General features: G+C 41.1%; 1 protein-coding gene across 1 annotated transcript in view; it reads right to left on the bottom strand.

Moving 5' to 3' along the window:
* ANOS1 (anosmin 1) overlaps positions 1-19,088 on the bottom strand; it is a 208,049-nt gene that overhangs the window by 53,766 nt on the left and 135,195 nt on the right. The window contains exon 6 of the mRNA XM_075594558.1: positions 10,538-10,667. Within this exon, the coding sequence (XP_075450673.1) occupies positions 10,538-10,667 (130 nt within the window). The remainder of the gene's footprint in view (positions 1-10,537; positions 10,668-19,088) is intronic.

Genomic DNA, 19,088 nt, shown 5'->3' with positions numbered 1-19,088 from the left:
AAATAACTTTATTTATATACTGCTTTCTCCCAATGGAACTCTAAACACTTCACAGTTACAAAAAGGGAAAAAAGAAGAAAACATTTATAAACAAGACCAAACACACGGAAAGATACAATACAGGATGGGATGGTACTGTAGCTATTAAATGTCGGACAGGTTGTGGTTCATTAATTAAATGTTTGGGTAAACAGGTACTGTAGGTCTTCAGCCTGTCTTTATAGATTTCCAGAGAGGGGGCCTCTCAAACTGTACGAGGACTGTACGAGGCAGACTGTTCCAAAGAGAGGGAGCAGTGTGGCTAAAAGCTCGGAAGTTAAGGATATTCTGGGAATTGTTAGTTGTCCTTCATCTGCAGATCAAAGTATGCAAATGGGAGTGTAGGGAACTAGACTCTCTTTCAGATATCTGGGACCCTGGTCATGTAGTGCTTTAAATGTCAACAAGCCAATCTTAAAATCAATTCACCGCTTTACAGGCAGCCAGTGCAGAGAATGGAGAACAGGTGTCATGTGGCAGGAACGGGTCTGGTTAGTTAACCTGGGCGCATTATTCCGCACCAGCGGCAGGCAGCGCAGCTCTTTTTCTGGAAGACCCAAATAGAGTGCATTGCTGTAGTCCAGGCGTGAGGACACAAAGATATGGACAATCATAGGAAGATCCTCTGGAGGGATCAAGTTCTTAATCCTGGCTATGTTCTTTAGGTGGAAGAATTAAGATTTGATCACGGCTTACACTGATGTTTAAGGGTCAAGTCACAGTCAAGAACAACACCAAGAATCCGCACATGGATGGAGTTTACCAGCTAGGAGCCCCCACTTTAAGGTCAGTGTGTTGACCTACAGTAGCTACAGTCTTGTTGTCTTCCGATGGTGAGCATCCACCACGAGTACTTCTGTTTTATTAGGATTCAACCTCAACTAACTGGAACTCATCCACTGTAGTAGCTCAGATAAACATCTATTAAAGACTCATAATGGGTCCTTAGTGCCTGGTGCAATGTAGAGTTGAGGGTCATCTGCATAGCAGTGATAACGCAGGCCATGCCGTCTGTTTATGTCACCAAGTGCCAGCATGTACAATGTGAACAACATACCGTAGGAGATAGGATATAACCATGTGACACCCCACATGACAGGGGCATGGGTGCAGAGGAGTACACTCCTGAAGATAATCTCTGTGACCTGCCAGTGAGAATGGATCTGAACCAGATGAGAATTATGCCACCCAATACTTATACACCTACGTACAGTACACACCTAAGTGATTCAATTTTAGAAGCACATTTGGGTGCGTTTATTCTGGTTACTTCCCATCATAGGGATCCATCTCTGCTCAATTTCATGTATGTCACAATAAAGTCCCAGCAATGTATTTGACATGAGCCTCAGTGAGTACAAAAATAGCAGGTCAAGTGGAACGTCACTCCCAGATTGAGAACAAAAAGAACAAAACTTGAAAGCTTTTTAAAAAGTGATGTCAGGCATTCTTTTACTTTAGCATGCACCTGGATTTTTTTTTACAGGGCTTAATGAGCTATATAATAACTTCCTATGCTCGTTGCAATAGTCAAATAATCAAAATGATAAATGGAACAGCTATTCTTTTTAAGTAATCTCCCATTATCACAATGAAGATAGCAGCACACAGTGTATAAAAGATGTGAAACAAAATAAAGGTTCACAGTTATAAGAGGACTAGGAAAACAACAATTATTCCTGTGTTTTAAAGTATGATTTAAAAAAGGTAATATATAACAGTCACTGGTGACTGGTGACTGGTGACAGTTCATTTTGCCACTAGTGCTTTAAAAACAGGGGCATTCCACAGTGGCAATGCTAGTTCCCCCATTAGGCAGATACTGTAGTTGGACAGTGGAAGATGTTTGACAACCTAGTGTTATCAATTGATATTCTTTGTCCAGACACAGCAAGCCAATTCAAAAAGTGTAATTTTATTTGGAAATCATTTATTAAAGGAAAACATTGTACATAATCTGTACTCTGTAATTGTATTTGCTTCCTCCTAGGGAGCTAGTGACATGAAGACTTGCATGACATAGACTTGGAAAATAAAGATGTTCATTCATTTTAATGAAATCAAGCCTTTCCAAGCTGCTACTAGACAGATTGGTTCTATGATCTGCTATGATGGGCCAAGCTGTGCTGATCTGAACACTCATTCAGATGTCACAAGTGGCAGTTCAGGTCACATATCTTTTTCCCCACTAGTAATTTAGAGAGTTGAGTCGGCTGTTTGGCAACAAGTCAAACCCCCCTATACAAGCCTGGAGTTGCCCATGATGTAATCATTCACTTCTTTTTGCTGCTCATAGAGCCACTCTACCATGTACAGGGTTGAGGGTTAAGGCTGCTGCAGGCAAAAGGGGGCATTATGAGCTCTGTACGTGTGGCAATAATTGGCAAAGATTTTTTGAGGAGCTGATAATATTTCCTGCACTTCCTTACACTGATCTAAGAAATAGTTAACTATAAAATTGAGTACATAGGCAAAGCAGAACGTGAATCAGGATGTACTGATGTAATGCTGCTACCAGGTAGCTTCCATTATCTCCTGCCACGAGTTCAACCTCCAGGTCCTTCAAAGAACGCCACCGTTCAAAACCCCATCTAGTTTCTAAAGAATATCAGCCTTCTGATTAAAACCCTGCACACAAAGGGTAGCATACTTCCTATAAGTGCTGTTGCAGCTGCTGGTTCCCTGATTCTCAGTACGACTACCACCACTACCTCAAACAAAATGCGCCATTTCACAAGAGGAAGGAAAACACACGCAATGGGTGATAACAGTAACAGCATGCAGCCCCTCTGCCATGTGCTCTAGTCCACATATTGTATCTGTTGTGAGGTGCACCCTTATACAAACCTAAAGGGCACATATGAACTGCAAGAAGCTTGGTCAATTTGCTTTTCAGCAAAAGGGCCTTATTGTGTGAGTGCTGATAAATGTGCACCCTATCGAAAGTGTCACAAACAGTGGGTTGACGTTTTGGATTTAGACATTATTGGTCCACCTCATCTCTGTCTGATCATGCCAGGGGCCCTTTTCCCCCACACCTATGTTGCCCACTGCTAGTAGCTGCTGCTGGAGCAACTACCACTGCGGCCTCCTCTTCCTCATCATCATCATCACTATTACGACCAGGTACATCTTCATCATGATGACTTTCATCATCACCACCACCACCACCCCCAAAACTCTGATCGAATTCCAGGAATTGAGTCATCTCTCTTCAAAACTGTGCTACTACTTGTGCCAACTCACTTTCCTGCAATGTAGACTTATGATGATGAGTAATGTGACATGTAAGTGCAGAAGTACCCAGATGAATCTCTGGATTTTAGAGGAATTAAAGAAACACGGTAGGACCGGCTGATTGAATTAAAGACCTAGATGTACTTTTTGATTCTGGCCTAAGATGCATTCAAGAAGAAACTGCCATGCTCTTCCACCTGCTTGACCAATTTCTGTTTTCCCCACCAGTCGCACCACCACAAACAACACATTCTTCATTATCATCGTACTGTTCTGTCTCAACAGTTTTCCTTTGTGCAACAGTTTGTGATGCTGTTTTCTCAGGCTGGTAAGATTTTCTTGCCTCCACTCCCTGTGCCACTGCCAGTACAAGGGCCACAGTGATGACAAATGGCATGGCATTGACTGTTGTTGCCTAACAGTTTTGTTTCTGAAGATGACAACAATGAGGGTATTGGTGGTAGGCTTGTGTGGTTGTTTTTTTTAAAAAACTTTTTTAATATAGAATATTTAAGCAAATCAGAGTCTTTTTTGCTTCTCAGTGTACTACTAGAACTAGAGCTACCAGTTTTGGTGATGATGGCGAATACCACAGATGCCTGTTGCTCACAGAGTGATTGACTACTATTATTATGATCACGTTTTTCACTAATGCTACATCCAAGGCCATTTACAGTGGTTGTTACACCAAGGATCACATTATCATAACAGTCGCTTCCTACCACTGCATGTGTAGCTTCTGTTCCACACACTTCTAGTCATGCCAACATCTATTTTTTTTCTGGACAACTTTTCCACCCGGGTGGTAGTGAATTTGTCCTCCTGACCTGTCAGGAAGATGATGATGTGGGCAAAACGTGCCTTTATGGATTTTTTATTTTCATACTAGAAGGCTGGTAGTGGTCAACTGCTGCATCTTTTTTTCTCAAGGCTCCCACACAGTCTATTCTAGATTCTGTCACTGTGACCATGGCCACAATGACTACCACAAACATTGCTGTGCCCTCTTTTGCCAATATTAAACAAAATAGTTTTATTATAATTCACTATAATAGGTATAATCCCCCTTTTATTATAATTCACTATAAGAGGTATAATCCCCCTCCCACCCTAAGCTCCCTTCCAAATGCACACACACGGTGCATGCATCCTATTTATAGTCGCAGCATTAAGCAAATGCAGATATTTGAGAGAATTTCACAAAATATCAAAATTGGGCAAAGTTCAAATGCTGAGCGTATTGGGTTGATGCCTGGTGAATCGTTTACAAACCCTGACTTCACAGCTGAAAAAAGACAAATGTCCCTGGTTCACGCCTGTAAAGGTTTTGCACATCTAAACCTACAGCTCTGAAATCTTGGGGTTATGCTATGGACACGTTTTCCATCAGTTCAAAACTTTAAAGGCATATTCTTAGTATTCTGCTATGACCAAAGAATGACACATACAAGCCAGCTGCTCAACAGTATAAGAATCATTAGTCCCAAGAGAGAGAGAGAGAAAGAGTTTTATTGAAGAGAGTGGGTGTCTGTTCTGGTTTAACTAACACTCAGTAATATATCCATGAAATCACTTTCAACATGGGACTTATGTGCCATGAAAAAGTGTTGCCTGTTTTTCTTTCTTAAGTTATAGAGTGTAAACTGTGCATTTATCAGAGGGGCAAAAACAGCTTGATTAAACTTGTACTGCTTTTTTTTTGTTGCTATTGGTCTCCATTTCAAGTTATAATTAAATCATGTAAATCAATATGGATAATGTATATAACTCAGGTTCATTTTTTACATTAAACTATGCAAAAAATAAATATACCAGAATTTGATAGCCTAATGAGTTTCTACATCACTCGATTCATTCAGAGATATAAAATCACAGAATCACAGGATTATGAAAATAGGTTTGCAATAGAAATGCAATTACTTTGTAGAACATGAACAAAATTGAAGCAAAAATAAAACTCCTGTCAATAAGAATACAGAACTTAAATAAATGTAAGCACAAGCATTGCTATGAAATATACTTCAAGTTGATGTATGTGGTGAAACATTATATACTGCATTACCATGTTCTGCATTGCCTCTTATAGGCACATACACCATGTGCTTGTACAGGCTATGGCGCCTGTTTCCAGCATTAACACTCATTCCCTTAGTAGCCTAAATAGATTAATGAATGCTGCAAATGCAAACTTGATGTACACATGTATAATATAAAAAACAATGGTTGTACATCTTTGGAAGATTTGATATTCCAAAAGAAAATATGGCAATAAGTAGACTTCTAGTGTCTAGTGCACCTCCTACTGCCACTTTGAGAGTCTCACGTAAACCCTTTTCCCACGTTGTTTGGTCATTTCCCTACTATCCAAATACATTTCCTCTCTATGGATAAAACACTTAACCTAGTTTGGCGCTATTTTCATTTCTCTCTCACCCCCTCGCCATGTTGTTTTGCTGGTGTCCAGTTTATAAATAGCAGAGTAGTGTCACTATTTTTTTTTTATCTTGAAAGAGATCAAAGATAGGACTGAAACCTTGATCTTTTGTAGTAAGTTCAATTACACTTTCAATACTTTTATCACAAAGTCATTTGTTTATGCTTCACCTAAACCTACATAGGACATTTCTAATCCTTTCTGATGCTTTCCAAGAAGGTCAATGACAAGAATACACACAGATGCAGCCAACGTTATTGCAACCCGTGGCAATGTCCCTTGTGTGAAATGGAGCGATAGCCCCCCCTTCTCGCACCCAGGCCACTTCTCCCCCAGGCATGTTGTCTCACTGCAGTGCGTCACTGTGTTTAATAACGTTGGCGACATCTGTAAAAAAAAAAATTATATTGCTAATATTATTAGTGTTTGTGTATATGTGACTTCTCCCCACCCATTGAGAAAAGGTGCCACATGAAGGAACAAATAGTATACAATCGGGCTGCAACTAAACAGTGCTACTGCAGATGAAATACTTAAACAATTTCAAAAAGTTAAGGGGTCAGTCCAACCTACTGTACTCCCAAATGGCAGTGACTTTTTAACAGGTGTAATGTAGGTGAATGCCACCTTTGGGAAAAATATTTGCACAAATAAAATATCTATTTTTTTATTTTTAAAAGGGGGCATAATGTGTGTGCTATTAGGTGCTATTTCATAAGACATATTACAGCCTGTTGACTTAAATGGATCATAAGATGTCTTCTGGTGCCAGAAGGGGTACTATGGAATAGCACCATTTAGTAAAAGTGGGCCTTAATGGTTCCATGGTAGCCAAAAACTTTTTTCTCATCTCTTTTGGTGGTAAGATTCAGTCCTAGAATCTGCAGGAACATTGTTTTGGGTTCTTTTGTTTTTCAAGTCATTATTATGCCAAAATTAGCTGATGCTTTTGAGGGTGGATAATGGCAGAATAACTCTGTTCACCTAATGTAATGCACTGTCTTTATATATATAATGTATAACACCCTGTTCACCTAATGCAGCCATGTATTTGTAACCACGTATCTGTCATCATAACTCTGTGCCCAGGACATACTTGAAAATGAGAGGTAACTCTCAATGTATTATTACTTCCTGGTAAAATATTTTATAAATAAATAAATATAAACATGAAGGACAGTGTAGTAAGTCTAAATATTAGCAGATCCAGATAAATATATATATTTTCACTGGGTATAAATATGAAACATGTATTGATTCTCAGGAAGCCTAGTACTGTACATGTACAGGTCACTTACATTTGTTTTTTATTGCCCACTACTGCCTTTTTTTATAAAGTTTCCTTTTAAATGAACTTCTACTATTTTTTAAAGTTGTGATTTATAATTTGAGGAAGACACATTTGTGGTCTTAAAAAAAAATAGATGAGTATACATTTATAAACATTTCAGTTCTGCAAAGACATTTCTTACAAAACAACACAACTAACACACATTCTATATGTGTACCTGTGAGCGTTATATTCTGTCATGTAATTGTAAAAAGAAAAAAACATTACACAGAGCACACATTCTCGTTGTTAATGGACCCTCGCCTGTGCAATACATTGATTTTTTTTTCCTTGAGCTTAATTGTTAACTGGTGCTCTTGAGGGTAGTTGATGGCAGTATAGCAGCTGATATATGCTAACATTTGACCTGGATGGCATTTGAACTGAGAAGCCTGCATGCTTCCTGAATCCAAGATTTAGACTTTGCTATGAATTATTCGTTTTTCTGGAGAACACTTTGCTGATTTTGTTACCATGGCACAACCCTGTTTGTGTTCTTATATTACACTTTAGAATTTCACACTCTGCAGCTTCCATTCAGGAAATGTTGCAGTGATAATCCAGAATTGAAACCAAAATGTACAACTACAATATTAGAAATAAAGGACAACAGTCAATGTATTTATCATTCACTTGTGTTGTAATATGCGGAGTAAGGTTGCAGCAAGAAAGTCGTGAGAACCAATGTATTGAACGATTGCAAAAACAACGATTTGTTATCTTATGCTAGACATTTATGTAAAGAGTATGATCAAAAAAATATTTTTCCATCATCTGTTATTACTTTACAGTGCATCTTTAGAAGATTCAGTATTCTGAAAAGGCCACTCCCAGTCCTACTTCTCTTTAACATTTTGACCCAAGTACGGAGAACTGGAATTACTAGTTATTAAAGGTGAGCTATCACTTACAGTACAACAGGCAATAGACACAGATACATTTAGGAATAGAGTGGTATTCACATGAAAACAAGTCAGTTATTTCTTGTCATTTTAACCCTTTGACTGACCAAGTGACATTCCGTAAACAATACAAACACTGGCACGCTAGTGGCTCTTATGACGCTCACAAGCTATATTCTCCAGTGATGCGCTGCCTGATTTATTCCTACTCCAATTCAGCAACAAGGGGAGAGGCTCAGGGTCATATAATTGTAACCATGACACCTACAGCATAGAGCTCTAAAATACTGTGTTCCACATACACATTGTGAGCTAATGTTTTACCATACAAAGCAGCTGACTTAGGTTTATTGCGTGATTTTTTTTGTACTGCAGAAAATTTACCCAGGTTAGTTTTCTGTTTAATAAGCCTATTTATTTTCACTGATTTTTGGGATAATGTATTTTTTCAAAATATCCAAAAACTAACTACATGTCTTCATCCATGCAAACATGATTTTATGAACTGATACGGTATATAAAGTCACTGTTTTCAGTGAATTATTTAATTGATCTTGTTAATTGATCAATCATCACTTTATATGAGGGGTGTCCATAACTTAAACTGTGATGAATACAAAAGGAGCATTCACAGTAGTCCAGTAGTAACTTCCACGGGTGCTCAGACTTCCACAAGGAGTGGAGTTCAGATGAAGAAAGTAGGTTATGGCCCCGGTGTCAGCGCTACATGCACGCCTGCCAGGCTGGCGGCGTGTGCAGCTCTGTTCCCCAGACTGTGCAGAGCTGCAGTTTGGAAAGACGGGGGGTGGGAGGGGGCGTGGCGGTGCGGCCATGAAGTCACCCGGCAGGTTCGCCCTGTCAACAGTTCTGAAGACAGTTTTACGGTCTTCAGAAAAATCTGGCTGCGCAGCGCGGTGGCCAAGGCCGGTAGCTGGCCCGGTCCCATTGAGGGGCGGTTCTTGTCCCTATAGCACACGCCATAGCGCGCGCAGCAGCAGGCAGGGGATCATGCTTGCTTTAGTGATGATGAGGAAAGTAAAGAGCCGGCACTCCAGAGGACTTTTGGTGGAACGGTGAAGGTTTATTGAGAGATCAACATTTCGGTCCCTATTTGGTCCTCTTGAAAAAAGGACAAAATAGGGACCGAAATGTTGAGCTCTCAATATACCTTCACCTTTCCACCAAAAGTCCTCTGGAGTGCCAGCTCTTTACTTTCCTCATCATCACTAAAATCAAGCATGTTCCCTGTATAATTATAGGCAGGGTGTGGTCACACAAATGAGATTTGTTTAAAAGATTGTTAACAAATTCAAATGGCGTTTGCACTATATATCTAAAAACTTAAGTCAATCAACTTACATTCCCCGGAGCCACGGTTGTCAGAGAGGTGGGGGGGCGGGGGTTTCTCATTGTTCAGTTGTGGCAGGAGCAGTCACAGTAGGGGAATTTTGACGCAGTGGGAAGCTTTCCCTGTGGTCCTTTTAATACTAACCCACAGGCAAAGTCAGTCAGGCTACATCTGTACACTTCAAGTATCCTTCACTTTTCTTTCTTACTTAAGCTTAAAGTAGACTACATTTTGCAGTGTTGCAATGACAGAGTTGACACTTTTCTATTTCTACTTAGTGTTAAATTGAGATTTACAGTAAGAGTGGCTTTGGAGACCAATGGTAGAAAATAGAGGAAAGCATCGCACGGCCAGGGAGTCAGGTGGTATAAAAATAAAATTCTATTTATTCAGCACTGGTACAAAACATCACCCAAGGAGGTGAAAACCCTCCTGCACTTTTCGGACACGAATGTCCTTTATCCTCTATTTTTTACCATAGGACTTCTGCACCAGCGGCTTGGCACAGCGTCACAGACTCTCTAAGACTCAAGGAGTGGGTAAGATCTCTTCAAGATATTTTTTGTGTGATTTATGGACATGGATGAGTACCAGTATGTGTTATATTTCCTCCAATGAGGTTACATCAAGGTGATATCTAGCATTATTGATTGTTTCCTTCAGGAGAAGTCATACTGAATTCTGACTGGTCACTCACAGATCACACTCTATTATATACCCACTCCACATTATAGTCTTATGCATGAGCCCTACATTTGAATTGTTATGGATGTTATTGCGTGAAGATTTCACTATCTCTGGAGCACCCACTTTCTATACACATTGGCTTTGGAGACCAACAGTAACATTCATTTGGCTGATCTAACCATCTTTATTGAGTATATGTTTTTATATCCAGAATAACATTTCCAAATTATTCAAAATTCAAAATTATTCTAATTTTTTGGTAACAGTACAGATTAAAGTCATTTTCAGGTGGGGACACCAAACATGCATAGACTTTAACACTTGTTTAGGCGCATGTAATTTACACTAGACTATTTTTAGGCAAAAAGAAATGAGAAGGAATATGGGCATAAATATGGGATGTTAATTTCCAACCAATTAAAAAGTTCCAGTAAGAAAGGCTAAGCACAAAAATGTCATCAATATATTTAGCAATTTAACTGAAACATGAAGTGCAATATGTTGCACACCATGGTAAAAAGGGAGAGGGTACATGTCCGATGCAGAAACATATTACTAACCTTTGGAGGAGAAGAAGTGTTTACTGGGAGTTATAAAGCCTCTAGTTCCATGTACATTAACAGCAGCCACTCTGAACTGGTACCACCTGCTGGGTCTGATATCAGAGAGTTGCACTCTTTCATCTGTAGCCTGATGGAGAAAATATCAAAGACTCTATAATCAGTTTTAAATAGAAACAATATACTTTTTATTCACACAAGATGACATCTGAAATGTATTACAAAATAATGAACAGGTGAGCTTTTGATAAAATACCTATTTTTTTTAAATGTGAGGTCTGGAAACAAAATAAATAGGGATCTATATTTTAGATATCAGAAAAATATGTTGCCAGTTGTAGCAAGACAATTCAACATTAAAGTTTACCGATAAGGTTGAAATACCAGACCCCCTCCAAAAATGTTAATGAAGTAGTAGCACATCCTCCTTGATATTTTTTAACCTTACAGTTTACGGAGATTATCCGTGATGTATGTTTGCTTAATACAGATGTAGCCACCGTTATTGCAGCAGGTGGGTACTGCAGGGGAACATACACAACGTGCCAGTGGGAAAATCAGCCATAGTTTTGAATCAGCTATATGCAAGATGAGGACGGGGCTATTGCGCTATTTCATCAATCATATCCCTGGAATTAAACTATAGATTCCAAATATTTTACAATATATATATATATATAAATATATATATATATATATATATCAAATGGAAATATTACTGTATGCTCATTTGCATGTCTTAGACAGGTCTGCAAACCCGCCTTTCACCATTATCACCCAGCCCACAGCGCTTCCACTGCAGCAAGGGATTCTGGGAAATGACATGCAAATGAGCACACAGTGCCACCTTTTGCTTCAAAACCATAAACATGGTTCCCTAAGTGCTGTGTGCTGGGTGATAATGGTGAAAGGCAGGGTTGCAGACCTGTCTAAGACATGCAAATGAGCATACAGTAATATTTCCATTTGCTATATGCTTTGCTGTGGAGGGTTTTTGTCCCTTTTTTTTACCCACCATAACTTAACTAAGTATATATATATATATATATATATATATATATATATATATATATATATATACATATATACATATATATATATATATATAATTTTTCCATAGAGCAGTGGGATTGCTATGTCCTCCGGTAAAAAGCACTGCATTTGATACATATTTTTTTCCATAATTTGTTCCCATTCCATACGGAATTATTATTTTGTTTGACTTAACACCTAATTGATCATTCATTTACAGTGAATAAAAATAAGAAGCATTATTAGAATGTCAAGATATACCGGTAATCTAGGTCTGTGGGTTTCCTTTTATTATTTCAAGCCTGACTTTCAAACATCACTGCTCCAACTATGTTTTATTTGCTCTTCAAGGATGGGACTGACTAAGAGTCAATTAATTAACTATAAAACGATGTTCAAGTACCCCATTAATTTCACTTACCTATTTGGCCTTATTTACTCAAGCAATTGCTAAAAGTAGAGACTAGGAAAACAAAGCAACGTTTACACATCTTTACCCAACATACTAAAGTTTTCCTCCAGTTCAATAATTCTCTAGGTGTGGCCCCTTTCTGTTGTTTAAATATAGTTTCTTAATAAACATAGTTTAATGTCAAATTGATCTCATTTATTTCACCTGGAAGGTTGCCCCACATATTAGGGGAAACTAACCAGTGCAAGTTTAAAAAAAACAACAATTAATCACCTTTAAAATGAAACTTTTACTTTACCTGTGAAAAATAAATGTGTTTTTATTTTGATTATTATTAGCTTTTTTTTATAGTGTCTAATAATGGGATTATAATTACTTTAAAAACAAAGAACAAAAAACAAACAATGGAAATAACAACTGTGAATTCTAGGGCCCACAAACAGCTTTATCAATAAAGGGGCTAGGTAAGATCATGTAAGAAGTCAGAAGAATCTGTTTAACATAATAACATTAAGGGGGCTATCTATCAAAATGGTGCAATTTGGTTCAAACATGCAACAAATATTTGCATCTGTTATAAGTTATAGGTGCAACTTTTGAAACATCTCATTATACCATAACTGCTCCTATAACCATACCCCAGAACGCTCATGAAGCCTGTCACGGGAGACCAGCACTTTTAACACTTATTTATATTGGTACCGGGATCATTCACTAGGCAAAACAAGGTAGTAAGAACAAAATGCAGTTTATTCGGTTAAACCCACGTACAACACAATGAATTACACAAAATACAGACAAAATCACACATACTAGGGGTCTGGGAGTTAAATCTAGCTCAAATAGGTGCAGGGCACCTGCTTCGGTGGGTTTACCCTGACCGGGATATACACCCAGCTTCCTGGTCCTCTTTTCGGCTTTTGTTTCTAGCCGTGACCGCTACGTTCGATTTTCAGAACTTGGACTATGCGTCTGACTTAGTCTCTGCAGGGAAGACTTTCCTAGCTTCAAAACGAAGCCGGTTGCTCTGCTATTCGTGACAGAGTAACTAGCCAGCCCTAGCGTGAAAAGCCAGCCCTAGCTTCATTGACACAAGTCCCTAGATGGTCTGGTTCTCTGAGTCGGCTTCCTCCTTTCATACCCTCCGCTGTTCTATATTCAGCATGGAGGAAGTAGGAGCGACCAATCAGTGTGGGAATTCCCTCCCACTAGCCAATAGGAATAAGGTCTCATCCTTTGGCTGACATCAGAGGAGGGGGCATGCCAAGCCGGCTCAGGATGCCCCTTGGGTGGGACATATGAATTGATCAATGGGAAACGCGCCGACATTCTGTCGCTTCCCCCAGTTAACACCTTTGCCACCTACTGTGCAGGCTCCAATAAGTCTGGCAGACAAGGGTGTCCTCCAAGCTTAGGGTCTCTGTACTCCGGACCAAATACCCCACACAGCCCCGGCCACTTAACACCCCCAACACCTCTCAACATTCCGTCTCCCCTTTGAACTCCGATGTCTATCCAGACTCAGCCCGGGCTGAGTGAATAGACATTTATAGTAAATGCACAAATGTAATAAAACATATTTTAATCCATAGGATAACTTGGGGACACCCATATCTGTAAGGGGAATATGACTGGGATATCTTGGCTCGAAAAACCAGGAGTCTGGGGGACACTGAGCAGCCCTGGTGTAATTCAACCCGCGTACCAGCAAATCATGCCTGCTCTCCGGGGAGAATTAGGGTACTACCGGTAACTTTGGCCCAGAACTCCTGCAAACAAAACAATTGCATTTCTACCCAAATACCCCACCTAAAACTTACACATAGAAAGTTTCATGAGTCTAGGGCAAAGGGAACATGAAAAGTGGAAAAGCAGGGGTCACTTTAACTTTTCTAATACATGGCCCCTGGATTATGGTGCTCTGTTGCTGCCAGGGACCCACAGTTCTTAGGGGTAACCAGATGGGCTTAACCTTTATTATATAGCCTGGTTACGCCCCTTACCGTCACAGGGCAAATTAAGCAAATTAAGTTGGAGTGGAGAAAAGGAGCAAGGACCCTTATTCATTGACAATTGGTGAAATGTTGGAGAAAATGTTGATCTGCCAGTCACCAACAGGTCTGGGAGTGTGGTACTCCAAAATTCATTGAGGAACTGAGACCCTTGGCACTGCGATTGTGGAAGCAACGAGGAAATACTAGAGAGATAGAGGGTTGGGGAAGGGAAATGTAAAAGAAAGAAGAATAAGATCCATCATACAGTATAACAAACATTTCCTGGATAAGCTATCAAAAATTATTTACGTTTTTCATACTTACCTGTCTACAAAGATATAATTCCTCTAATGACTGTATTGCTATCATTATTTTATTCTGGTTCTATGCGGGGACAGATTTGCAGGGATGTTGTTGATATTCTTATTCTATCTTCCCTAAATTCTCTTCTTCTATTTCTTTACTTACTAGACTATGCAGAAAAGTCATAAAATAATAACAACGTTGTTGAAGTAGAAAAACAAAGGGGTAGATCCCAAAACCTATCAATGTTGGTTACCATGGTTCTTGCAGTACTAATAATATTGAATTATATTTCAATATATGTATAATATTAATGTATATATTTAATACCGATCCATTATACTATCTAATGCAGGGGTGCGCAAACTACCTCGGTCGCGCCCCCCTTACCTGCAATGAAGCGTCAAATTACACTGCAGGATCATGTGCGTCACGTGACTCGCTACGTCATTTGATGTCACGTCTCCATGGTAACCGGCGGCATTTGACGCCGCGTTGCCTTGGAGACGCGTGGACTAGAGCCGGCAAGAAAATTTATAGAGGCCTCGCGCGCGTACCCTCCCCCCCCAATAAAGTCTTGCGCGCCCCCCCAGTTTGTGCACCCCTGATCTAATGTATACTTACTAATTATATATTACAAAAAACGTTTAGCAAGCCCCATTACAAAAGTGTATTGATAACATCATAAGACTTCTCTACATGCATGCACATGAAGGTATATCAAGGTGCAATCAATTACTCATTAATACAAACTTCTAGCCCTTTCACACTTCAAAAAAAGTTTCTGAAGGTGCAGACTGATAACATCTCTAGCTAGGTAATTCAGAAAGGAAAGACTGTTTATATATCAGCCAAGAATGCATTTGAAATCCATATTCTGAATGATACAGTCACATTTTTTCTATTACTTTTAGCTTCACTGCAAAATCAAATATTACAACAAAATACATAGAAATGGCAGGTTTTTTTTTCCAACAGTAAGTGAAGATTTCTTCTTTTGTCTCCTTAAATGTAAGCACTGGCTCATACTGTATCTCCATTTACATTAATCAAAAGAAAGTAAGAGGTCAGTTCTGATTTACTGTACTGCAAAATCATCCAGTTATATCCGCTGACACGCTGTTCTAAGCTGTAAAGGACCAAGGATAACAACTGGTAAAGATGTGGAGGTTTAAATTTAGACTGTAAAAACACTCTACCTATTTTCAGATTTCTATGCTAAAACGTTGTAAATTCAGCTCTTTTTCTACTTGACAGCACGTGCAATAAATCCCTACTGCCCAAATGCTTACAATCGCATTTCTGTTGAGAGAGAGTTGCACTGAGAGACTTCGGCATGGCCACACATAGCTGATATTGGTCATGTGGCCAGATCCCCCCCTTCACTCACTAGTGCCTTAACCGCATCCCTCCTCTTCCTAGTTTGTTTTGGCCTTATTTTAAAATATGAATGATGTAAAAGCAATATAGTGTTTCCAAAAAAAACTGGTGTACCCATGGACCAGATGTGCCATGTTCTAGTGAAATGAATCATCTTTAAATTGCTTTATACATGTTATGAATTGACTATTTGAAGAATTGGCAAATGAATGCTCATTTATCTCTTGACCATGCGGTAGGTTGTCTGATGGTGCATTGTGAACATATTTGTTGAAAATACAATGTTCTGATCTCTATTAAGATCAACACCTTAGCCAGTCATCAGGTAAGGTAGACACGCACTAAGTTCACAACACTATTTAATATTCAGAAAGGCGACTTAGCATTGTGTCTTTAAACCTGTCCTAAAAGTGGCAGGTGACACACGATTCTGGCACAGTTAACAGAAGGATTTACAGAGAAGTTGTAAATAACTAAATTAGATTTCTTTATGCGTCCTGGTAGCTTCTCGTCCTTATTTTATCAGTAAAACATCTATTAGGCTCACGCTTGCAAAAAATGTGTCAGTCTCAAAATCGTGTGCCAAATTTTAACTTTGATAACAGGTTACTAGCATTTGACACAAAAATGACACATTTTTGTTTGTATGTCAAAACACATACTGTATCTGAGGATCATGATAAATAGACCTTCAAAGAGCAAAAACGATTACTACAGTACAGTATGTGGTTCTATTCTTACTCTCAGAAACGTAAAGTGGCAAATATAATATAATATTGAAGCCCAAACCCCCAGGAAGAAAACACATGTGTAACGGATTTTCTGGACTGGCCTGACCCACCCAATCTCATATTGGCCCCTGTGGTCTAACCAGTCCCCATTACAGTGTGATGTCTGGTGGTGCACCTGTTGGCAACAGGACTCCTGAGTCTCCCGCATGATGGTGTGTGGGGATTTGCCAACCCAGACAGGCAGCTGAGGTAGTGTGCTGAGTCCTACCTATATCCAGTGCAGCGCCTCCACCTCATCAGGATCCCTTCTGTCGCTTGGGGATGGTCCTGGTGAGGAACTCCTCCGTGGTGCCCCTCTCGGTGTAATGACTCTACACTTACACACGAGAGTATCTTTAATCAGGAACATCTTTATTGACGGTTGTGGGCTAACTGCCCTCCACAATGAGTGTACTTAGCCCTCCATTGTTATTAGTGCTTCCCTTTGAAAGGTTCCTCCTTTTCTAATGGAGTTGCTTCCACCTCTCCCCTAAGGAAGATTCACCAGCTTCTCTCTGTCTCTCTGCTCAGAGCTGCACACAGTCACAGCTCTTGCATCAGCCTCTGCAACATTGTTGCAGAGCTTCACATGCCTCGTACTGAACAGAGTCAAAACCCCAACTGAACTGCACTAACTTTAGACAGTGCTAAGTCTTATATCACCTAGGAACAGGCACATCTCTGATGTCACTAACCGTGGACACACAGCATGTTGTCACTTCCTATGGGACATATGACACCTCACCAGGGTGTGAGGGCAAACCTCCATGATGACTACTGGCAATCCTGCATACTTACCAGGTTTACTGCCAGCATGAGAAAGAGATATGTACACCAATTTTAGACATGGCTACATTCTCCCCCTGGTGGAACCCAACGTCCTGGCTGGGATCTAAATTTGCGGAACCTTCCTTCAGGTAGCACTGCAAAACACAACAATACACATTACAGTACATATCTTTTCATCATAACATATAACAGATACATCCTAACTTTAGATGATAACAACCAGGATTACTCCCTGATGGAGTATCCATTAGTGGTACTACCATACCCTCTTACGGTGGCCTACGCACAGCATGGTCCACTGGGTTTAGAGCAGCAATGCTGTAACACTCTGGGTGACATACTGGACACCCACAAACAGCCCATAACTCTGGCCTGGATGCTAGTGGACTGAGAGGATCATGCCCATACACTTACTTAAGGCATTTCCTGGAGATGTAAGCTATCCTTTCTGCTGTCTCAGTATACCAATTTTCATCTGATACTTCACAATCCCAATTATCTATGGAACTATCAGAATCCCAATTTGCCTCCTCATCACTGTTCTCTTCCCCAGAACTATATCCTCTATCCTCATCAGTGGAATCCATCCATCCCACATAACCCTCGAATAATGGGATCCACCACCGGTTCTCCCTAACCTTCTCGGGCTCTAACTCTAGGGAGTCTCCCTCCTCCGACTTCACAATAGCCACGTTAGAGCCCCAACTAGACATTGATACCTCCCCCGAATAGCCTCCACCCACCAACCCATCATCGGACGTACAGCTCGCCAGTCTCTTCTCAGTCCATTCCTCACCGGTTCCCTGGGACCCTCCCGACATCCCCAAACTGGGCGTGGACCCACGGGAAAAGGTGACTGGGACAGGGGCCTTATATAGGGCATGGGTTTGGGCGTAAGGATGGGCAAATGGTATCCGCGGGGTTCCGACCCGCTCTCTACCTTTAGATTGTCCAGTATCACTGCAAGGACTCTCCGCTGGCTGAGCCTCACCCTTCTCGGCTCTCCTCGCAGCCTGCCAGCTCTTTGTTGTCACAGGTGATCGGGAAGCACTGCCCGATCGCCGAGGTGTTGTGGTTCTCTCTCTGGTCGTTCCGTTACCTCCGCCGGAAGTGACGTCATCACCGGAACCGGATACTCTGCCATCTTGCGATGGATCCCCATGCGGGATCTCTTCCTCCACAACGACATCCGCCGCCGGAAGTGATGGTTCTGCTCTCCGCTCCGCTCGGGCCTGGGCTAGGCCTTCCTCCGCCGTTGCCACCACCGGCGCCTGGGGAGGGTAAGGATGTATCTCACCGCTCCGTCGGCTCGGGATGGGATCTTCTCCTCGTTCCGCGCTGTAAGTCACCACGGCCGTGGGACTCCGCCGCTCCGGTTGTCTCCGCACAGGCGATCTCGGCACCTCGAGACTCCGCTCCGCTGCGACACAGGTAAGTGCTGGTTCTTTTGCAGCACCGCTGTAGTGGTCCGCCGGTAGGCGCATCACCACCGATGTCGGGCTTGCCTGCTCCTCGTCCGATGAAGCAGACTCCGACGCTAGTAGTGGCACTTCCGCAGGGGACGGACGGTGAGGTTCCGGGTTCTCACCGCGGTTGTAGACCCCTTTCTCTCTAGGCTCCGTTGCGATCATTAGGAGCGATCCCCATTCTCCGGGATCAACTGGTTCGGTGCAGGCCGCACGCGGGGCTTCAGCCGTCAGCATGGCTGTGTCCGCTCGCGCCTCCTCGGTCTGCCCTGGTACGAAGGGCTGCCTGGCCCCTAGGTAGTGGATGCCACATTGGGGACACCTTGCCATGGTGCTAGCTTCTCCGCCGGGTAACCTGCACTGCGTGCACAGGCATCGCAATGTCTCTTTGTCCCCAGCCTTGAC

The sequence above is a fragment of the Ascaphus truei genome, chromosome 3 (genome assembly GCF_040206685.1).
Source record: "Ascaphus truei isolate aAscTru1 chromosome 3, aAscTru1.hap1, whole genome shotgun sequence".
In the NCBI taxonomy this organism is placed as follows: Eukaryota; Metazoa; Chordata; class Amphibia; order Anura; family Ascaphidae; genus Ascaphus; species Ascaphus truei.
Note: the sequence above shows the minus strand (reverse complement) of the source record. Positions and strands in the feature narration are given on the sequence as shown.